The sequence below is a fragment of the Anomalospiza imberbis genome, chromosome 1, assembly GCF_031753505.1.
Source record: "Anomalospiza imberbis isolate Cuckoo-Finch-1a 21T00152 chromosome 1, ASM3175350v1, whole genome shotgun sequence".
Lineage (NCBI taxonomy): Eukaryota > Metazoa > Chordata > Aves > Passeriformes > Viduidae > Anomalospiza > Anomalospiza imberbis.
This window is the reverse complement of record NC_089681.1, coordinates 52,829,110-52,853,956: the sequence shown is the minus strand read 5'-3', so window position 1 is coordinate 52,853,956 and position 24,847 is coordinate 52,829,110. Positions and strand designations below refer to the sequence as shown.

At 36.9% G+C, this 24,847-nt stretch overlaps 1 protein-coding gene across 3 annotated transcripts in view; it reads right to left on the bottom strand.

The window, feature by feature from the left end:
- GNAL (G protein subunit alpha L) overlaps nucleotides 1–24,847 on the bottom strand; it is a 183,690-nt gene that overhangs the window by 48,473 nt on the left and 110,370 nt on the right. For all 3 annotated transcript variants that reach the window (XM_068192595.1, XM_068192602.1, XM_068192612.1), the window contains exon 5: nucleotides 9,504–9,601. In XM_068192595.1, the coding sequence (XP_068048696.1) occupies nucleotides 9,504–9,601 (98 nt within the window). The remainder of the gene's footprint in view (nucleotides 1–9,503; nucleotides 9,602–24,847) is intronic.

Genomic DNA, 24,847 nt, shown 5'->3' with positions numbered 1-24,847 from the left:
AAGCTTTTCAAAACCACGATGTTTGTGGTGAAAAGCAAGTTTATGGCAAAATTGCTGGGAAAAAGGGCTTCTAAGATCCTGACAATGTAAGGAAATAGGGCAACCAACTAAATGAATATAGAAGTCATACTGGACCAACAAGCTCCTTTACACTTAAAGCTTACTTCTACATTCCCTGAACAGAATAAACCCTGGTGGCAACACTGCCCTAGAGCATTCTACTGCTCTTTAATAAACTGTTTTTTAATAATTGCTATAGTAGTGTTGGCAATTACATGTTCGACATAGTTGTGCCAATAAATAAGAGGAGGCCAAGAAATTACACCATGCTGACCATTAAACTTCTTCACAATGTAGTTGGAAGGAAACTTCAAAAAGATTAACTATCCAAAATCTGTACCACTAGGATTTCAGGATACTAATGCTCAGAATGCAGATCTTCCCAAACTCGTCCACTCGTCCTTCTAAACCAAAAGAAAGGTAGTGAATCCTTCTTAAAGAAAGACAAAAAACAGCATGGAGGCAAAAGCAGGAATAAAGAAATGTAGCAAGAGATTTTGGTCAGAAAATGTACTTAAGGGTTATTTTGATATTCAGTCCAATTAATTTACACGAACAAATATCTGAAAAACAAAACAAAACCTCCCAGCCTCCCTGCCATGTTCATGAAAGAAAACCAAAACTGAAAGGTTGTTCTCAGAAAATCCATACAACTGATTTCAAGATTCACCTTTCCCTGCCTTAGTACTTATATGTGAAAACTGCTTAAACTCATCTCTCTTTTTTGATTACAATTAATGGAATTATCAGGGGAGTAGTAAGAGAAGAAACAACTAATTTTTGAACCAATTCTAGAATGAATGATCTTTCAAAAGTTTTATTATTTGGTAAGCCCATTAAACAGGATGTCTACTGATACGTCTTATACATATGTTCTTTTCCACTGCTTAATTTAGGCACAAATTAAACTTCAGGTTGAACCCCACAATGTAACAAACAACTATAATTAAATCAGAAAGAATACTTTTACGAAAGACACAACTGAAACAATTTCTCTAAAGTCAAATAAACTTTTAAAAAATTTTGGCAGCATTACTGTTGTTTTGTACTAAAATGAACAAAATTAGCCTTAACTTAATTATGAGAAGTAGAGAGACACCCTTGAACTGCTTAGTTTCCCAGTCTGATTTGTCTTAAAATCGGGATTACAACCAAACTGATAAATACCATGACTCTATTTTGGTTTAGTCTGAGGTGTAAAATTTATTTTTCAAGCACAGATGCTTAGTCTTTACACTTTTTTAATACAGTATCAACTGTATTTTATTTTCTTATTTCTTAACTTCTGCATTCCACCATCTTTCTTTTTCCAAATCTGTCAGCGCAGTGTCGATTTAGAAAAACACAGCCACCCAAACCCTGGCTTCTTGTAGATCTTAACATAAACAAGGCTGTGTACATCTATTAGTGCAGAACAGCCTGTGTATGCAGAGTCTGGCCAGTGAGGAGTTTCTTAAGTAAGAAATATGACTCTTGGCCTTTCTTTATCCTGTCATGTGAAACTGACTACTTGAAAGAAAGAAAAACTGACCATCTCTAAGTGAAAATATGCATGTGGCATTTAAGAAAACTCAGACCTCAAGTGTTAGTAATTTGACAGTATCCTATATAACCTGCCATTAAATTTTCAATGCTCTTCTTTTTTAAGCCTTCAACTCACAGTTGTTATACAGTTGTTATATTTAGTATGTAAACATGCATTTCACAGTAGATTAGGTTTAAAGTAAGAGAATATGGAACACACTTTTTCTATAGGGAATAGTAAAAAAAAAAGTCCCACAGACAAAACCTAAAATACATTTGTGTTACATAATGATAAACTTATTAATAAGTGATGTATTCTTTAACCAACTAATCTCTGCCACTGAGAACATGCACACACTCAGCAATGAATTGTAAATTAACAGATTGAATTAAAATCTGTAGAAGTGGAATAAATATAAGTGACTCTCAATGTTCCCTGCAATATAATGAAGCTGGCTTTGGTCATAGTTTACTCTTTCTCCCACGCATACACTGGAAGAGTTCTAAACCAAGAACAGCATATAAATAACACCACAACTGACAGAATGACCCACAGCTTCCTTCTGAAATCCACTCATAAATCCTGCATGCAGATTCTAGATAACAATCATCGGCAGTTTTACTTCATTTGGAGACATTTTGAGATGCTGACCCTGAACAATGATTCATAATCAGGATTTCTGGAGTTAAGCTGTATCAGCATGTTTACTGTATTCTTTCTTTAATGTGCCAGTAGGAATACACATTTTTAAGGTGCTCTTTATTGGCAGTTATCTGTACTCTAGATAAAGAGATAAACTTTCAAGGCAATTTCAAAGTATGCTGATTAACTCTACTATTTTCCTTTCCTATGTTTTACTAAGCACTTATATGATTTTAATATATAAAATTAAAAAAAAAAAATGTCCCTCAGTGCAGTCCAGTCTTACAGAGAAGCCTTCCCTTCCTGATGCTCAGTATCCCAGAGTCTGGTCATTTTCACCAGTCACACTGGCCCACTGTGCCAGTTCACTGATTCAGCCCTGTTACCAGCACCTATTCACATCTATCCTCACTGCTGCCATGCAAAATAAACAGTCTTTTCTCTTTTAATAATAAATGCAACAGAAGGCTCTTTCTTTGTTATAAAGGATATTGATGCTTTAAGAGTGTATATGCTGAGGGTGACACTGAGTGTCTTGGTGCTTCAGCAGTCTTTTGCTCAGGCTTGAAAAGCTCCTCAAATTTTGTATTGCAGACACAATTGCAAAAGCTTGTAGTTTAACTCTGTTGAAAGGATATGGAAAAATATATCTCCAAATTAAATACAGAATACTAATAGAGAAAACTAAATGCAGACAAGCTCAGCTGATGGACCTGCTTGCAATTCTCCAATTTGCTGAATGGATTACATTTCCAAATGAAGCTGAGTTGCCATGTTACACTAACGTGTCCTGCACCTATTATTGCCCCATGTGTGCAGTCAGGAAAAAAAAAAAATTAGGAAAAACATTCATCAGTTGTTCAGGAAAAACTGAAAATTTTGATGACTGGGGGGGAAAAACTGTTTCCTCAACAGAATAAAGCCACCTTTGCTGTATTTTTTTTTTTGAAGAAAACTAACACTCTCTAATAAAACATCAAAAATAGTCAAAGTGTACTTTCATGCATCTGTCATGACTCTGCGTGGTCTTTAGATTTTATTACTCCTTTAAATTGAGGCTAGGGAATATTTTATGTTTTTCTGCCTTTGACTTTCAACCTTTTGGTTGTTCTAAAACCGCAGGAAACATACTCAGTCATACACAGTGAAGCATGTGGGAAAATGTATGGTTTAAACTTACGTTTGAGCAGCCCATCTAGAGCTGCTTAAACAGTTCTCCAGTAGCGTTTAGTTAATAAGAAAAAGTATTTGTCACATCAATTTTAAAAGGCAGAGAAGGTGCTGTGTTTAAAAACTACCTTCTATATTATTTTTATATTTGAGAAGTGCTATTTTGTTCTCTAGGTATGGAAGGCATTTGTTTACTAAAGTGGCTTAAACAGGGGGGTACATGCCTGTATGCCATTCTGGCTATTTGTAAATGGTATTTTCATACTGCTTCATCCTCCAAACCGAAAATACAAAGGCATTTTGGAGTTTTCTCCAGCTGCTTTCTTATTCTGTATCTTTGTACTTCTAAATACTAGGATTATAACATGATGGTTACATTTTGATTACCAAAATTAAGACAGAATTGGTTAAATCTAATGATTTTTGTTTCGTAAATGAAGGCAAAAAGGGGAACAACAACAACAACAAAAATTCACAGCAACACATGAAAAGGTTATTTCATAGAATTCCCAGTGCATATTTTAAGAAACCACAATTCTGCCTCTTGAGAGTGTGGTCTATTAGTTAGTAAACAGTAAAAAATGCAAGCATTACACACTGGAGAATGACTTCTGTCCTATCTGGCAACCACCTCTGTTTAGAACACTCATCAGTGAGGCTAAAGTGATTACTCTATAAATATAACCTTTCTCTCTTTTTAACTATTAAATAACAATTTAGTGGTTGGTTAAGGCTTATAGTTTAGATCAGGTAAGTGGAGAAAACTTGTTCATGAATTAACCAAACAAAATTTGCTTCTAACTTAAACAATGAATTCTTAAGGTTTGAAAGTGATACTGCATGAGAAACTTTAAAAGGAAAAAATGAAGAAACTTTATAATCACAGTGAGTTGTTTATATATGAACCAGAATAGATGGAAGAAAATAATATTATGGTTTTCTTGTATCACCATAAAAATTTAGTTCTTAAAATCTCATTACATGAAACATTTCAAATTAATACTTTTCCCTCATTTCTCTAAGTAAAAAGCATTAGTCCTATATTTAATAAGCAGTTGCCAAATGTAAAAAGAATCACTGCTTTAAAAAATAATGTTCTCTAGATAACAACAGCAACAATAATAGTGCTTAGCTGAATTTATTATAAATCTATCCACATTTACTTCACCGCCCCTTATGAAGAAAGAGTATACTAATACACCTGTCTACAATGCCACACGAGACACAAGAAGCAGAGAATGCCAAGGCAGCTTTTCTGACCTCAGACTATAGAAGGGAATTTACTGATGACTGTGCATGCCAGCAATTAAACCTTATGTCTAGAAGAGTGCAAGGCAAGTCAAAAATATGCTTGGTTTTAAGAAGTGCTGCTGTTGAGAAAATAATCATCTTTTTTATCGCCTCGAGAGTTGAATCTGGACAACAACACAAAGAGTAGGGTTTTTTTTTTTCAATTATTCTATCTAATACTAGGATAGACAGAAATTGGCTGAAAACCTTTTCTAGGACAGAATAACTGCAAAAAGAAATAACATCTGTGTCTTTTTCGTCTATATCAGCTCAAATATCACATCAATTTTCTTTGGCCAAGCTCACATCCCCTGTGTTTGCTTTCCTGAGAACTTGTATAATGAAGTTTTATTAGCCCAAATGTTCACAGAGAGACCAATTTAGCCCTTCACACTTAAGTGTATCAGAAGTGGTTTATTTTGTCAGGGAAAGAAGACAGATAAACTGGGACAAAGTATTGGTTGAGGGCAGAGTTCCCTTAAATCCTTGGTCTACTTCCTGTCCCAAGGTACTCAGTGAGCTGAGTAAAACTCTTTCCAGCCATGGCCACTCATGAACACACATGCTGCTATTTCAGTGTGAACACAGTGAGACAAAATTCTATTCTGGACCTCTCCAATAAACCTGAAAGGCATTAATTTCTTATTTCTAACAACAACAGCTTGAGCTTGAGCTGTGTGTGACCTAAAAAGAGAACTTAGTGTTCTGCTTTTGTCTTTTTTGTCCATTTCCCAAAGGGCCTAGTTCTGCTGGTCTGCTCTTGTGCTCTAGTACTACCACCTTTCCCTGGCAATGTCTGAGCACTGCAAGCATCCCCACACCGTTTTTTCTGATCACTGAAACTAATTTTAGCAAGCCACCTGACAGCTGAGTAGCCAAAACTAAGTTAGCTCAATGCTTACTTTATGGAAACAACAGATGGACGTCACCAGACGGGGGGTGCTCGATATCCCCAAGGATGACTGAGGTTCTGAATTGAAATTTTATACCTCTTCATTGCCACATAAATTAATTGACTTAAATTTTCAAAGTTTTAAAGATAAAATCAACTCACATTTTTTTTTCTGGGTAATTTTTTATTTGAAGGCCATCATACCCGAACCTTTATTTGTTTTGTTCTGTTCTACATTTACAGAACTTTTCTTCGTGGTTCCCTTCCATGGATACAATACAATTTGGGTATTTGGTAACCAGTATGAAGAAACTGAAATATTAAAAATGGAGCTGTATTCATCATATAAGAAACTAACTTTGAGAAAACTGTCCTAGAATTACAGGAAAATTTTAATTTCTGCCTATTGTTTATGTACTATAGATTTCAATGCCAAAACTTCTCTAAATCACAATCTGAAAGTCCCTCACAGACCTAGAATTTGCTAAATCTAAATTATGTGAATACAGACAGAAAGCACAGTTTGAATAGAGTTCAAATAAGTTAAAGTTAGATGGGAGATTTATCATCACAAACAGAATAAATCTGCTGAAATCTGTCTAAGTCAAATGGGGACACAACTAAATAAAATCAACTTTTCAGGGTAAGTATCAGTTTTTAAGATTAAACTTGAAATCTACCTTTTAAGAAATATTAAATCAGAGGACAGGGAAAACAATAGCCTGTCAGTTTTATGATATTAATATCGAAGAAATATGAAGGTCATTAAGGAAAGAAGATGGTTGATGGCCATGCAGTAATACCCTGGCCAAGAGTCACATAAATGTCTTTGTAGCTGGTGATAAAGAAGAATCCTGATCTTTGCTGACCTCTGGCTTGGCCACAGATTCGTATTTGTTACAAATATCACATGATGCATAAACATGATATGTGCACTAAATGTATTCCTTAGTGTGAAATGAAGTGAGATACATAAAGACTCTTGTAAAAAATATTAAAATTATTAAAATGATTAAATGAATGAGAATGAGGGAAAAGCAGGCCTCCATTCTCATTTTTGTGAAGGAACAGTATCCTGATAATTTGAAAGGGCATTGAGGATCAAGGAAAATTAACTTTCAGGCATAACATAAATTAAACATTTGCCTCTGTGTCCTTCTACTACCTCTGATTCCAGCAAAATACTTCTCCAACAGCAATAAAGAAAATTAGGTTAAGTTTTAAAAATACAGAATCCCTGTACTGTAGCCAAATTCAACTATTCCAAAATACACTGTATTTGCAACTCATTTAACAGTCAGCAAGGTTGGTTGCTGACATTATAATTTGCTAATAATGCTTTTCAGTATTCCTAAGCCAGCCACCCAACTTGTAGTCCAATGATATTTATAACAGATGCTGGGATTTTTTAGGTTTGGCTTTGTGTTTTTTTAAGCTGCGAAGTGGTGACCTACTGATAATGTTCTTCCTTCACTACCAAGTAAAAGATTAGGATTTAGCTGATGGCATGGGATGTTTTCTCCTAAAGCCAGTGTAATGGAAACACTGCAGATGTTTCAAAATCCCACAGTAAGCATGTATATCAGCACTACACTCCTTCCCTTTTCCCTTTCATCAGTCAAAGATGACCACGGACAGGTTCTGAGAGAAATGCCACACGCTCCTGCTGAGCCAGAAAACAGCACCCTCACTATTTTCTAAGTGCATGAAAGAACTGGTGTGTGGATATCAGAACTGGATTTCCAACCTCTGCTTACAGGCTCTCAGTTAAGAGGAGGATGTGACCCCACCACCCTGACAAACGTTCATCCAACACTAGCACAGAAATGTTCTTCTGGGTAGAGAGGCAGGTAAAAGTTGGGTGCATTTTTAGCATTTTTCTGTCAAGATTATACTTCAGTGTTTGAAATCATCAATACCTGTGAGAAAAATGCTGTTTGATCAGATCACTGACACTGCTGCACCTGAATTTCAAGTCTCTGCTCTAAGACTGAAGGTGTGTAAACAAGGATAAGTTGTTATATTTTCAGGTAGATCACGGCATGAAAAGCACAGATACACTCAAGGAATATTTAAATATCAAATGATACTTCATAAAGGGACTTGAAGGTGAAGAATTATGTAAATGCACTCACTACTATAACAAATAATTTTAGAATAAAGGAAAAGCAATCCAGTTGGAAGTTATGGAGGAAAGAAACATAGAAAAAACCATAAACTTGCTTTAACCTTTTACAGAAAAAAGCTAGTAGGATTTAGTTTTCTGTTCCAAGACAGTGGACTTAATTCTAGATCCAATTTTTTCCCTCATTTGTGTTTTGGTTTTGGACACAACAAGAGACCTAACATTCTTCCTGTCAGAGCCTGTAGATAGGCAAAATTTTTTTAAAGGGAAAACACACTACCATTAGCACTATAATTTGGTGTATTCCTGGTTTTGTCTGGCTTTTTCACCACCATTTTTCAAAGAGGATTGTGAGACCCTTACTGATCACTGAAATAGGGTTCAAATTCACATATTTTAAATATGTACTGCTACTCTGTTTTCTTGGTCTGATGTTTTAGTGTGTGAATAGATATGATAAACAGTCAGACTGCACTTTTCAGCAAGCACAACTGAGATCTGTACTATGGTGGTGGTGCTGAGTGAGGGCAGAGAGGAAACCCACTGATTACAACCTAGGACAGCTGTCTAAGTCTCTCAGTGTTCAACCACTGCTTTAATTTCTAGCTACTCTGGACTGTGAGCAAATGCCCAGGTTTTGGTAAATGCACTGAGGTCAAATGAGTTCCTTCATACACATATCTAATTTTTCCTCACTTCCATGTGCTGATGAATCATTTTTTTCCCAAAAATGGTCTGGAAAGAGGGAAAACAAATTATGACCTGCAACACCGAAATTCCCCACTGTGGCAGAAGCACGACAAGTCCTTTAGTGACATGGACCTATTCCTCTGCTTCAGGCTCAGCACCAAGAGCAGAGAGGAGGGAAAAGCAAAACACTGAGTGCAAGAACAGACTTGTGGCATGGCTGCTGACCATACTGCCAATTAGATAAATCACAACACACTGGAGTGTGTTCTCTGAAAACCCTAAATCACATAGTAACTGTATGAGTCTATATTCTCGCAATAGCGGTTTACATGAAATGTGTATTTTCCATGGAAATCTAATTCAGACCCGTGTTACTATCAAGGACAGCTGAGTTTGTAGCACTTGTAATGTTAACAGACTATTTTTTGATTAATAGGTTTTCATCACTGTACTATGTATTATGATTTGCACCTTCACTATCTACTACCACTTCTCAGAACATTTCTGACCAGATTGAATCTGTTTTACAGATTTTGACTGTGCTACGTACATGCGTACCACTCCACTTTGAAGGACAGAATACCAAATGTACTACTGTCTTTAATTAAGTACTGCTTATAATTTTTTCCACCTCGAAAATATATTAGTAATCCAGGTATGCATCTGGTTATGTAAATGTCTCAGAAATTTTTCTGGAATGTGAAAAGACAGAGCAATTTCAGCACTGTCTCGGTCTCAGAATTTTAAACAAAGGATTCTTCTTAGATTGACTCAACATTTTTCCAACTTAATAGTTTCAATTGAAATGATTTTATGTAAATCATTTTGCGTAGAATAAAGATACTTAAAGTTATTTAATTTTTTATACTTTTCTTTATTAGATGTGAAATATTTGAGGCAGAATATTTAGTTGTATCATAATGGTATTATGATACAACTAAATACAACTACGATAATAAATTAATTTTGCTATACATGCTCCACCTATACAGAGAATGAAAATGTTAATTCCTACATTGCAAAACTCCTGAATTTCTCTTATATATTTTCTAACTTGTTAGAGATGATCACATTCTTGGCTATAAATTTCATAAAAAGGAAATACTTACTACTGTGCACAGTCAATCAGTTGATATTCGTTTGACCTCTCGAAGCATGCCTTTACACCTTCATCATCCCAGAGCTTTTTTGCATGTTCAAAGAACTCCTGAAAATTGGAAATGCAATAAATCAGAGAACATTTCTCAGTTTTTTCAATCCCCAGTCTGCGCTGTTCCTTCTCCTAACCTTCATCCTTTATGCTTTGCAAAATTATAGATTACACACTTACAGAAGAAAAGCCATAAGCATTTATTAGCAAAATGCAATAAAATAGACAGAACATATAGCTGCTGAGAGTTTCCAGCACACGATATATAATGAAGACTGTCTTCAAAATTCATGCCAGTCCATATATAAAATTTACTGTAAGTACAAAAGTTACCTAGAAGCATGTTCATTTCATCTTTTAACTGAATTTATGCTTCTGTCACGGAAAAGGCATAAAAGTGATGCCAAAAGCCGCTCAGCTTATAAACATTAGCTTTTTGGAGAAAGAACCAGCCTGTAACTTTAAAAAGATTGTGCAACTTTTCCTGAAAAACACAACTTTCTGCAACTTGGTATTTTCTCATGCAATATAATAACTTGATTGCAAGACTTTCAGAGTCTGTGCTCAACACCACATCCTCCAAACAGCTGCCTGGCAAAACGTGCTTTTCCTAGCAGCTATCCCAGGCTACCCAATCCAGAAATGTCTGCCAGCAAGCTTATTTCAGAATTATTTGAAAGAGGAACCAAAGTTGTCCTTGGTGCCGCTTTGGAAGTTACAGCCATACATGTAAAGAGAGGTAGGTCCAACTCTGCCTGCTGACTCCTTCTATTCTCCAGCCACAGCTCTAGAGACTCAAGGATCCAGCTTGTTTTAAAGCTGAGAGTCCATTTTATGTTATATCCTTACTGGTAAATGATACTTTAATGGAGTTTTTCCAGCTACATCGGTCTAAATTCAAGTGAAGGATGCTTAGATGAATTAGTATTTCCTTTATCATATGGCTCTTTCCTCCCCTGAACAAAATTGTTAAAGCAATGCATCAACTCAAACACAGAAGTTGTTTTCTTAACACCTCAACACTGCTAATAAATCACAGGAGTCCTTTGGTTAGTCACAAATTTGTGAAACCTAACAAACTGCTTTTCCACAGTTCAATTTGGCTCTGTGCAAAATGGGTGTAATACCACTATTCACTTCATGATCCTGTCAAAATTTTGCATAAACATCTTAATTCTGAAACTTTTCTGAAATTGCTTGCCAGTTTCTCCCCACATCTTTTCAGGATTTAAAACCTTTTACCTTCCCCCCCTGCCTCCTGACTATGCCATGCACAATGTAGAGAGACAGAAAATTCCATTCTTTAAGAAGTTTTGAAAATGTTAGAGAAAAGAAGATATTAAAGCAGGCATGAGACATCTTTGCAGAAAGTCTTGAATGAAGAGAGGAAGCAACCCTATATACAGACAGATGCTTATACTGCCCTTGAAATTTATTTCTTCACTTGGTGAGGACATGTTTATTTAGTCTTTGTTATTTTAATTACTTATATAATGATTGCTTTAAACACTGCAGATTCACCTTTTGAAGTGATGCTACAGCTATTATAAACTCTATGTTCCTACAGCAGGAAAAAAGCAAAAACAAGCTCAAGAAAGGACAAGATATCAAACTGAAGTAGAAGAAGAAAGCGGACACCTAACAGAGAGAATGCCTACAAGAAAAAAAAAAAGAACAGGAAAAGTCAAAATGATAAATACCAGAAACTATGGAACATTCCTGAAATATGAAGCTTATGCTTGACTAATACCTGAGGCATCAACTGAATGGCTCTCACTTGCTGGCATCTTTGGCCAAAGAAAAGCACTGCCTTCTCAGTGAATGGAGTGAACTGTGGGGAAGTGTCAGGTCCTGAGGCAGAAGGAGCCAGCTCTCCATCCCCTCAGATGGGAGCAGTGTCCAACACAGCCCTTCCTCCCACAGGCACTCACTGCTGTAGGTGTGGGGTCTGAGCACAGTATGGCTGCCTTCCTCTCCTCCCCATCCAGGGATGGCAATTCCCACCCACCCTGAAAGCCATCTCTAAGGGGAATAAACATGTAAAAAACATTCCCATTCAGCCCCACAGAGCCTACAGGAAGCGGAGGGTATGAGGAGGAGGTAAAGTGTAAGTACCTAGTGTAAAGGTATCCTTTTCTGAAGGGTGGCATGGTTGAGACATCAGCTGAAAATATAACTAATGAAGTAAATAAGCAAACAAGTAAATAAATAAAGTTGCATAGCTATAGTAGTTCCTCACTACTGCCTTTACATCCTCTGAATGAGCATTATTTGCTTTTAAAAATCTCTTCTGAAGAAGAGGCAATCATTTCAGCTCAGCTTCTTGAGACACTACAAATATGTTGTAAATACAGGGTTTCTATATAATATGCTTAAAATATTTCCACCTGACCATTATGTCTCAAAGCAGTCTATTTAAAATGACTTCCAGACTTCTAGTCCTAAGTAAATCCTATAAAACAGAGCAAATATACTTCCCTCATTAAAATGTACCAATCTACTGCAGAGGAGTACACTTGATTGCAAATTGCCTCCCACACAGCTAGCTATTCGATTCTTCCTTCCCAGGTGACTAAAGCCTTCCAGAAAAATCCTGTTTCACTTCAAGGTGCCAAGTACCATGATACAACTTTCACACTTGTTTTTAACCCTTCTCTTGTCTGCTGTATGTTCCTCAGTATTTTTTCTGCTCATCTGCATAAGGCCCCCCATTGCAAGCAGAGAGGAGGATTCTGCACATGGCAAACGTACCTGGATGCCAGCCCCCTCTCCATCACAGGACAACATCCAGACAGCAGTTACCACGTCAGCTTCAACCCCTGCAACCAAGACCCTTTTGCCTGACAAGCTTTCCAACAATCACTCCCCTCCCCTCAATCCTTACAACTCATTCCTATGAATCTCAACGCTTGTCACTTCTTTCTCCTTCTGCCTCTGTGGCCACATTGTGGCCACCTCAATGGCAAGCAGGTCCTGGTGTGGCCCTCGGGCTCTGCCTGCCCTGCAGAACCTGCTCTGGGGCTGCAGCATCCTTGGGGTGGCAGCCACAGTTGGCAATTTCTGTCATGAGCAAGAGCCAGGATAATTCAAAAAACAGAGAATTCAGCTTTGCTCCAGTTGGTAAGGGCAGATGGACTAAAACATTTTAAAATGTTACCTTAGGTCAGGAAAACACAAATCAGGTTTTTAAGATTAAGCTGTGACTGTAGTAGCTTACATTCTGAGTTGGTCAAACTAAGACTTTCTTAAGGTGTGACTCCTGGAAAGTGGCTTTTCAGTTCTTAGAAGTCATGAGCCAGGTCCTTTAAGAAACCTCAACTGGGACAGAACAAAACAGGAACATGGTACATCACTCTGGTAATCTGATGCACTGTGTTTGCAAGCACACGCAGCTGACTTCTATCAGATCAAAGCTACCAAAATCTACCAAAAATATTTAGCATACTGAAGAGAACCAGGAAATAATGTACTGTGCTTGAAAGCAGAAAACCACCTACGTCATGACCAAACAGAACAGTTGCTTCAACCAAACTCTTCCTTAGGGATGGAGGCATACAAATAGTTGCACCTATTAATATACATATAAAATAATGAATATATTTTAAATGTAGTATTTTAATTGGAGTATTAAAGAATTAAATGACAATGCTTTAGATCTCATGAGTTACAGGTGTCATGAATATAGGTACTTTTTACATTGAACACATTAATTTACACCATTTTTCTAAGAATTTATAGCAATCACTAGACCATACGAAACCTTGATGTGATATTTGGATGTCATCAAAATGAAGATGTGACACACAACACTTCAAATATTTATTAATATAAAACTATTTGGAAATTTTCCACTCTTCCTGAGACAATCCAAAACCTCAGCCTTGCAATCCTGAACTTCCTTCTCACTAGCAGATACATTTTGCTATGAATAATCATATATCATTCAAAAATCACAAAGAGCCAAAAGCAGATTATGATTACTTTTTTGTTTTCAGAAGAAAATAAGTTCAGATGTACAAAAATGTAAAACCCCCCTGAACTGATACAACTGATCTAAACAATAAGCTATTCTTACTGTGTTTTAAAAGGTCTTGTAAAAATATTTTTGCTCACCTAATTCAGGGAAAAAAAAAATCCTGATTCAATGTATTCCCATACATAGCATTCCAAGAAAACAATACAGATAACAAATGCAATGTAATACACCTAAGCCTCAGGGCACTGTTTTTTCAAATTTGTCTTACTAGATGTTACAGCCTGGTCTAGAAATTCAATTTCCCTTATTTTGGAAATAAACTTATTTATAGGTAGGTTATCTTAGAAACCTCCTCCCCCTTATAACTCCTACAAAAAAAATTCAAGCAGCTAAGAAATGGACTTATTTCACTTTTTAGATACTTACATTTGGAATAAATACTATTGATGATTAAACAATTACATATCTTCATGAACAGATCTTTATGTATTTTGAAAAAAAGAATTTTTCATCTAACTGCTTTATAAACCACAAAAGTTCATGTTAGGTCAGGAATACAATTTTTGTTCTACTAAGATTCTTTCTGCCTTCTTTCCGGATGGCACATAAGATTTAATAGCTATCCTGATGTCATCTTCAGTCTCCCAGAAAGTGGAATGTAGAAGGCTCCATCCAGAGCCATATTTTATACTTCTGTAAAAAATATATTCTGTAGAAAATATATTGTAAACATGGAAACAACTGCTTAGATCAATGTGAAATCAATCTCTCTCAAGCCAAAATTTATTCTCCTAAGCTTCAGGACTGTCAGGACTGTAAGACAATTTCTCATCTAAAACAGATTAAACCTGTCTGATTACCTGACAACCACTTAAAGAAGTGGAAATCGTTACACATTTTCATAGTTCTGCCATTGTGGGTGTGAAATGAAGTCATCACTTCTATTCTGAATTTCAGTTACTACTTCTTCTCTCAAGTACTTAACCAAACAAAAAAGTAAATCACACAATGCCTTAAAAATTCCCACCTAACACCTCCCCAACTCCCAATGACAACTGCAGTGCAAGATGATCCAGAGAATTAATTCACACAGGAAGGGAGGTATGTGCCTCCCTACTGAGCAGGGTACTTGTACCTACCGATGCACAGAGCAGGGGTTATGTGTGTATATATACATACAAGCAGTCCCAGTCTCCCATCTGTGGAACTATGGAAACATTTTGTGGAATAAAAGAGTGAAAACTGATGGAGAACATTGTAATACCATAAGGATGACACCCAGTGGAGTCAAATTAAGGGTGTATAGGCAAACTACCAGCAGGGTTTTCTAAATGTGGCATGTTTAACTCTGCAATTCAAACAATATCCTTTGAAGCATCCATTTCTGTACCAAATCTGAGGTCAAAATGGAACCAGATCCATCAGCCCACAGCCCAAGTCACGGAGCATGACAGACAAACATCAGGATCCTGTGGTGTTACAGCAGAGGACAGACAGCAACATGGTGTGGGAGAGATGACTGGGAAGAAGAACTCTAACCCAGCATTTTCATCTCCTCCCACAGGTGCTCATGGGATGATCAGAGTGACTACACTGTGGGTGATGGGAAACTCAGCCGAGCTCCCCCTCATGCTCCAGAAAAGTTCACAGCTCCCGGGGCTGTGCTGCCGCTCTGGCAGATGCCACAAATCTGATTGGTGTATCAATATTCTGTTGGGTTTTGCAGCACAAGCCTTGTAAAGTAACAGAGGAATGGCAATTTAAAAAAGTTTATATTTGAGCCAAGTAAACACCTGGAATTTAACATTATGAAGCAAAAGCTACTTTTGTGGATCCTAGACTCCCTTGCAAGCCTCTACAGTCTGTACTCACTGTAGACAGTCTCCATTCTGAGAGCCTGACTTTAAACTTGAATCCTAACCTAGCATTTAACTGAGGTGGCTGTAAACTGATGTTCCAAGAAGCCTGCAAGAGACAGTGAGTGACAATCTGCCCCAGTGACTCCAATTATTACTGGTTTGCTCATATCAAGTGTAGCAACTAATTTTCTATTAAAATTGCTCTTCATCCCCAAACATCTACTGAGTGCAAATGCAAGCTGTGTCAACAAAAAAAAAAATTTAAATGGATTTAATGATTGGGTGAAGTACAAGGTAAGGCACCCAAGAGAGAAGGAAGCCTGCTCAGTTACCTCTTCCACAAACAAGCAGAGCCTCTTGATAATCAGCCTCTTGTTTACAAGTTAAAAGTGTCCCTTATGGCTCAGTCAGCTCTCCTTAATCCTTTATGAAATGTTCTGCCTAACAAGGGAGCTGTTTTGCTGTAGGTATACAAAATGCAGCTGCTCAAACTCCTAATGCCTGCAATGAAGACAAGCAAACAGTTACAATTTAAAAATAAAAGCAGAATACGTGACTTTAATTTCCCCAACAGCAGCACCGTCAAAACCTTCAACAGCACCAAAGCAATAGCACAAGAAACACTGCAATGATGACACAGGGAGGGGTGGGCAAGTGGCATACAAGGACCATGCTCAACAGTAGGGTTCAGATGTTTCTAAAGAACCAGTACTTACAGTAGATTAATTATACAGAAACCTTTAGGTAAAGTACAACCTCCACCCCCTGCAAAGTATTTTCTGTTGTAATTTGTGGGTGTGCAATAATCAATGCAATTACTCTGCTAGTTAGTGACTCATTCTGATAGGCACAGCAGCAGTTTGGCCTCTAACCTTCCTCCAAAACCTAACTACAGATGTGTCTGGCTCAAATTACAGGATAATACACCCAGATCTACCTCTATTAATTTTCATTGGACTTATTTTGCCTTTTTTAAACACCACATGCAACAGTCTTCAAGCGTGATCAGTCTGCACTAAGCATAACCTCAGTTCATTAGAGCTGAACATGGGAGGATGGCAAATACCGCTTTCACAGAACACAACCTGTGTCGAGGCATCTCATATTCCAAGAAAACAAAACCAGTATATTAACTCCTAGGGGAATCTTATCTGACTTGCAAGTATAAGGAAAGAAGCTGGGGCAACAAACAACAGCATTTATAAATGTATAAAAGCACATAGCCACCACATGCCCCTGTGTAACACCACTAGACAAAATGCATCAGTTGTGGAGCTTGCTGACAATATTCACAAACCATGCACGCAACCAGCACAGATATATTCTACATCCCTTTCTTGAACTATTTCTGTGACTTCACTTTTAAGCTCTTACTCTACACTACATTTTCAAGAAGTGTGTGCAGTTGAGGGATCAGCCTGATCTCCCTAGCAGTTCTATTTCTGCCTGCTGGAAACATGTTCCATCTGCCATCTTATTTCATAGAAATCAACAAGTTCAACTTTCATGAATCACGAAACTCATCTGCAAGGTCTGAGAAATATATTAATACCTGCTTCAAACTTGTATCTGTCAAACATTAAAAATGGTCCGAAAGGTCTTTAGATCATACTAGCAAAAATAATGACTTTGTGCTTTCATAATATTATGAGGCCAGCACTGTGGTTTGGATAGGCTTTGCAAATAAGAATACATTATAAGTCAGAGAACAGTTCCACATTTTTTCCTTCACTACCTGTTAAATAGTGGAGCTTTTTTTCTGAAATAGATAACAAAGCTTTTATCATACTAAAACCAAAAACCTCTGATTCAGTCTTCTAGTTTCCATTTTAACTAGTTTCCATTTTAACACTTGTACTTCAAATTTCAGTCTGTTCAAATCCTTGAACATTGCTGCCTACCTGCTATTTTAAGAGGCCACCAAGCTCTCAACTAAGAAAAGAAGGAGAGATAATTTAAGCAAATTACTTAGTGTATATAGTGCCTAAAATGTGTTGAGGATGGAAAGCTCACACACATTCTTTTCCCTGAAATTATGGTGGTTTTGGAGAGTCAGGACCTCTCCCTGAATGTACATAAAAGCTCTTAATTAAAAAAAAAACCCCACCTCTCAAAATATTTGTGAAAGTAATTAAAGATGCATTACACAATCCTACAACATTGTTGCTCTTTGTATTTCTGAAGCACTTGTGAAAAGAAAAATGTAGGGACTGTTATAATTCACTCAAGCAGATTTTTTTTTGTGGACAACAGATGATGACAAAGCATGAAATTAATTTTTAAGTGCTCAACAAGATGCAAAAAGAATGAAAAATACGTAATGATATGTAATGACTTGACAAAAAGTGGGAGCAGGTGATTTATCCCTGTTATCAAAATGCTGCTTACACAGTTGTCTTTGTAGAGCACTGAGCCTTGAAACTGGAAAAACTACTGAAAACTACATAATTTGTATGTCACCTGTACTGAGAGATGTTTGCTTGTTGTTTATTTATTGAAACCAACAATGGCACCATGAAAATGTACAGATTTTGTACGCCAAAATTTGTTTCTTCAACGGACTAGGTAAGACCAAACAGAACCGAGTCTGTGTGGAATAAAGGACAGCAAATCAGCCCACAGCACTTTTGTTACTGCTTCTGCTTCTGCAATCATTTAACCCCTGGGCCTTTGCAATGAACACCATATTCAATTTAAGACAGTATAACTCCCATTCAGTGAGTATGTCCAAATCATTCTGCAATCCTTGACGAAGGGAGTGTAATTGAATTGAGAAGTGCTGCTGTTAGATATTTATTATAAAATTGTAGACTTGAGGCATTTCATGGCAGGAAATATTATCAAGATTTTTATTTACAAAACACTGGCCAACAGCACTTTGTCACCTTTTGACACTGAGAACCTGACCCTCTATGCAAATTCCTTCTGCATGCTTTCAGCCCATCTTACAAATCTACCTCTATTGTCATTTCTCAGAGGGTGAGGACTCCCCCAGAGAAGTCAAACCAGTGGAGTACAACTGAGGGGAGGCAGCTCTTGCCTGTTCCCAGGCAGTTCTCCTGCCCTGCCCATAGCAAACCCCTGCTGCTTCTGTAAATACAGCTTCAGAGTGAAGACAAGCGTCCAGAGAGCTGTACAAACACAGGACTGCAGCCCATGATTCTTCAGTACAAAAAGTTTCTACTACTCCCAGCTTCAACTGTTTTCCTTAAACCAGTTTTGAAGGTCATGCATCAAGGAACTATTTCATGCTTTAATATGCACTTTATTATTTGTAAGTGATTTCCTACCAGACAAGTGGTTTGCAAGGACAGAGAACTCTCATTTCCTTTTATAGATTTGATTCGGAAATAAATGCTGGCAACACCACATGACAAATGGGCAGCATCCACAACTTGAGCAACTCTCATAATTGTATCAGAAAGTAATAGAAAAGCCAGTCTGCTGCTGCCAGATCTATTTAGTGTCCTACTCCTCTGCCCAAGTTTTATCTAAATTCTTCAGCATTATCTCTCTTCTTTTGACACTTCTTCCATGTGCAAAACCCTAGCTTCAGCACACTAACTTACTCATTCTTAAATATTTATAATAGTAGGAAAAGGCAATACAAGTCTTTATTATATCTCTATGGCTAAACTGAATTGAGTTTCAGGAAATTTTTTCTTCTAATTAACAACCACAAGTATAGATATATGTACACGAGTAAGGATTTCCTGTGAAAAGCAAAAACGTCTTTGTCTTTTCTATCTGACAGCTATTGCCTTTTAGAACTGTTCTGGGAAATGACTGGATAAAACTGCATGAACTAGCAATTTTGACTATCTGAAATTCATATTTTAAAGGAACCCCATAGTTTGAAGATGTGCTTACAACGTTTATGGATGCAAAATTACTCTATGTTATTGTTCAGTAAGATTAAGGCATCTTAATACAACTCTGAGAAGTAATACAAGTAAATGCAAGTAAATCTTGGCTGCAATATATATAACTTTCAACATTCTTCTAAAGTCAGTTCCCACAAATCTACTACTGCTGAGCCCCAGATATCAACCTTTTCAGACTAATTTAGAAGAGATTTAGCTAGCAACTTCAGAAAAGTAAAATTTTTAATTCCTACTATTTGGTTCTCAATTCCCATTCTGAAGAGTACATAATTTTCAAGAACTATGATAACAACATCCTATTATGTATAACATGGAAAGAATGTATACACAGTAACAAATGAAATTGTTGAGGCATCAGAAGCTAAGTATTTTTTGTTAGCCCATAAATATTTTTACCACTCAGAAACCACTTAGAAGTCAACAGAAATGTATATCCATAGGAATAATAATCTGTGTCTTTACAAACAAAGATGAAAAGATGACTAGAGACAATGTACAATTTGTGGATGGAAAATTCTGTTGGAATTTCATAGCTGAAAGTCACTAAGGGGGCCCAACTGTTTGGCGTGTAGATGTTTCCATGGTACCTGAAAAAAAACAACTTTATAGAGACTAAGATAGCTTCTTCCCTTTCTTCCCAGTCTTTTATTTATTATTTGCTGCAGGATTATTTCTCACTTGAAGTGTAATCTAACATGAAAGCTGCAGATCAATATTGTAAACAGATGATTAGTGTCTTGTGGCTGCCAAAGAACTGTTAATGAATCTCAACAAATGATGCTGAAACAGGGATGTGAGGTAAAATAATTGAATTGAGGGAGATAATAAAACTAGATAATTCCTTCAGTTTAAAAGGCAAATATTACCAGAACTCCTTAAAGAGAAAGAAACTATTTACACTTGTCTCAGAAATGGCAGGAAATACATTTCTTTGTATTAATTAAAATCAAACTGCCACCAACTGCAGCACTCTCTACCCGAAGTAAAACAGAGAACTTGTGAGTCTGAGGTCATTGATACTGGACCCTTCCAACCTGCAACAACTGAGGCGAGACTCCAAGGAGCCTCCCTGCACCTTCTCTCCCTTCTGTTTCCTTCAGGTACTACTTGGCTATAGAGCCTGCCAGAGCAACCACAGGGCCATCAGCAACTTCCCTAAAGACGAGTGGTTGCACACAAACAAAAAGGACCTGCTTGATGTTGCACGTGGTGAACAAATTCTCTCCAGCTGGATCTGGAGAGAAAACCTGACAGATATGTTTCAGTTGTGAGCGAGGCCTTGAAACAATGTGAAGATGAGTCAGACAAAGACTTTTGTTGCCTTTTGTTACAAAACCCAATCAATCAACTTCAGAAACAGAGAAATAAACACCATCTTCTAGCAGTGACCACTGTGAATTTCTAGGGAAACTCCATTTGGCAGACATTCAGTCATTTCAGACCTCTTGCCTCCTGAAAGAGATGGCTGGGCAACAAAAGCATACAGGTTATTCCCAACTATCTAAATATCTCCTTGAAGAATGCCAGGAATGGGTGCATTGTAGCCTTTAAGCAACCAGAGATTTTTGAGAACTGAAGGTAGTTCATCACCAGTAGTTACTTTAGATTAAACAAACAAACAAATTCTAGACAAGCTCCTCTTCCTCTCTACCTGTCCACTGATCCATTGTTTATTAGTCCATAGCTTTTTCAATTTTTCAACTTAAAATACACTAGCAAGGGAAAGAGCCTTCTTCATTAATTTTATCAAAGACTTTTGGCAGTTAAACCAGAAAACGTATGTAAACACCAGAAGTGAAATTCTTGATCAGTTGTAGCAGTCCAAACCTTTACACTGTGAAGTAATCCAATACCTACATTTAAAGCAAACAATAAATACTTAAATATGCAATGGAAAAGGTGTCTATTTCCGGGGAAAAAAAAGGCATTGACTTGGGACTCAGGACTCTCAACAGTACTTTGATCTGTCACACTTAGTGTATGACACATTTGGTTAAACATAAATGCCTTCTTAATATGAAGCTGTTCTTGTTTTTAAGCTGCGGCTTTCTTATCTACCTTTTAAAGATTGAGGTTTATTTTTAATGCAATATAATTTAATTAAACAAGCATTTGATATACATTTAAAAGCTATTTATACAGATAGGTTCATGACAGATTTGGTGTGTAAGAGGAGGAAATTTTTGTAAGAACTTTGCTTTTCAGGATTTGCCTTCTACAGGACCATACTTGGAAACTGCATTTTGCTGAAATTAAAAAGGCAATTAAATAACAAAGCCTTTTGTCTACTATACTTTTGTTGGTGTAATAATTTTTCAGAAAGATTTCTTGACAGGAAACTATAATAAAATGTGAATAAAGAGCAGAGTGATCTTCACAAGAGAATAGTGATCCACAAACCAAAGTTTTTTGACTTTTCTATTGAAAACTAAAGGACACTCACATCCCCTATATAAGCTATGGTTTTTTGTTGCTCAGAATCAAAAAATATAAGTTAGTTCTCATTCATTGACTTTTAGCAACCATATTGAAACATGAAAATAAGCAAATATTTTAATTCACGGCTCTTCAATGCACTGCATTTGTACAATTTCTTCTTAATCTTTCCCCACACAGCTGAGTATTTAGCACTGTCCTTGGGTGACGGATGTTTCCCACACAAAACGACTACACTGAGCACACGTAGGCTGCAGCAAATCTCAGCTAAGTTAGAGGACATTTTGCTTTTGCACCCCAGACACTTGGTGCAATGGCACCCTGATGTTAATTTGAACCTTTAAAGTACATAAACTACTGTGCAAGGCTCCAGTGGCCATCAGCATCTTCAGACATCCCAGATGGGGCCAGGCTTTAACCTGTTGTTTGCTCCTGGTGAGCAGGCTGGCAGAACTGTACTCTCAACACAGTCTGAGCAGGCTGCTGCTCCCTTGAAGAATTATTAAAAATGTAGAGAAAATGCTGGCTTCCTAAAACAGCATTTTAGTACAACAGCAATTGCACTTCTGTTGATGGTGATTGTTCTGGACAACAATGAATACCTTTTTTTCTACATTTTTAGTAGAAACAAGATGGCAAACACACTGCCCCAGTTGATTAACAACAGCTACAGGATCTATAGAGCTACACCACACAAGAAGATGAAATGTAGGTCTGCAAGCAAACCTTAAAATAGCATAAATAAACATAGTTCAATTGTCAGTAATTGATCCATGATCACCTTGTTTATGATACACTTTTAAATCACAAGTCAGTGCTAATAGCCCCTTGATGCACAATTATTATCTGTTTCATTACTACATATACTTTTAATGGTACGAGCTGGTAAACTGCAAGATATTTATTATCAAGAGAGTACTGAAAAGTAATTTTCCCTTTAGAAGCAAGCAACAAGATAAACATATCTGCTTCTACTGAAGTAAACTGGCAAGCAGGATTCAAGAGACATTTCAGGTTTTTGGTGAAGCAACAGGTAAAGCAACAGCAATACTGTATTTGCCATGATGCAATTATATAAAGACTCATTCTAAAATAGATGCCAAAGATTAGACAGCTAGCTGAACTCACGTAATATATTTCACCAAATATCTTAAGTGGTTCCTGTTACTACAGGTAAGCTGACGGAATGAAACATTTCCAAAAGGAAAATTCCATTACGTTCCTAAATATGGTAGAAAACAATTTGCAACAGAAGAGAACACAACAAAGATATGATGGAATATCATTACATAAACAGGTATCTTTGTTAGGTAACAGCCACAAGAAGAGAGTTGATACATATTAAAAACAACCCCAAGAATTTTTATAGCAAAGTTGTAAACACTTCGGTGTTTTTTTTTTTTTTTTCGCTTAGAGACAGATATGAGTTGTATATCACAAAGTTTTGCTAGATTAATCACACCTGATCAGTGCGTGAGAAATTCAAATCTTTGAGTAGCAGCAATGTAAGAACAAAAACCTAATGTGAACGCAAATATTTCACAGGAGTGAGCCTCTGATAGCTTAATTGCATCATTCAGAAAGAAAGCATGATTACAATGGTGGATAAAATCCTTAGGTCAGAATACCTATTCTACCTTGATGAATCAATGCAGATACACTGTATTCGTATGCAGGATGAATTAAGGGATGTAATTTAATAGGCCTTACATTTTCACATATTATGCTCCCTGTGACTAGAACAAAATGGTTATTAAATCTTTTGGTGAAATTGTGACATTTATCAACCTCACTCATCAATTCTACATCATGCAATTTACATTTTATATTTATACATTGTTTTAATATATCAACATATAAAAAAATTGATCTTTCTTACATTTCAGTTCTCAAAATATATCTCTTTGAAAACATAATCTATAGCAGTTTTTAAATGTTATTGAACTGTGTACCTGATTGCTAATTTAAATCAAGAAATTCTAATGGCAACTTACGGAACAACTGAAATATTCTTCTGAATATATGAAATTATTCTCCATCAGTGCAGTATAAATCTGGTACACTGCAAAATGCAGAGTCAATCCTCTGACTTGGAAATTTTCTGTTTGCAGATTTACAGCCACATCAGCAACTTCCAACTGTAATTTACTGCTATAGATACTGTATTCACATGTAGCAACTAACACTTACCTGCTCATAATGAAGATTTCCAGGAACAAAGTTGGAAAACTATAGATTATCTGACATACCTCCCAAAAAACAGCTGCCGTGTGGCTGTATCACTAGACTACATGTCATAAACCAGACACAAGATTGCACATCATAGACCACAGATGTAGACACATTCATCTTTGAGTTCTTTAGTTAAAACATTAAGTCAACTGGTAAAGTATTGAAATCTGGAAGTATTTCCCTCATCATTCATATTTTGCTACTCATCTCGGGCCTTAAGAAAAATCAGAAGTAAAATGTATTGTAAAGTAAAGTCAGCACATCTATTTGCATATTCAGCATCCAAACTGCTCTTCCACATCCAGAGCACTTAGTGTCAGCACTAACAACTTAAAAAGTCTTTGAAGAAAAGCATGCACTTTATTTGTGGATGCACTGACTTTTCCCTAATGGTTTGTAAAACAAACCAGTCACCTCTTGTTTAACTCAGGGCTCCCATGCTGCCATGCCAAACCACTGGGAGGCCCAAGCCAGAGGATGACAAGAGGCCATTCCTAGCGTTCCCTGGAGGCAGTCACCCACTACCCACATGGAGCAGCTGCATGAAAATGGTCAGTGTCCCCTCTTTCCATGGCCCACTGCCCAGGAAAGGCAGTGCCCTGCACAGACACCCTCCCTGCATCAGTCTTGGGGTGGGAGCTCAGCTGGGCTAGAGTGAGAGGTAGGAGAGAGATGGAGACACCCCTGGGATGGAGTGTCCAAGCTTTCCCTGGACACTGACAGTGCCCAAGAAAAACACCAGCTGCACATGCACAGGCTAGACTTTAATTGACTTGGAGTTAAAACTTAACAGAGATAAATCCAACACATCACTAAATAATGGGACAAGAGATCCCATTCTCTTCGACTTTACAAAACTGGTCAGAATTCTTACGATGCATGAAAAAAATATCTATTTTTTACTAAATTATTTAAG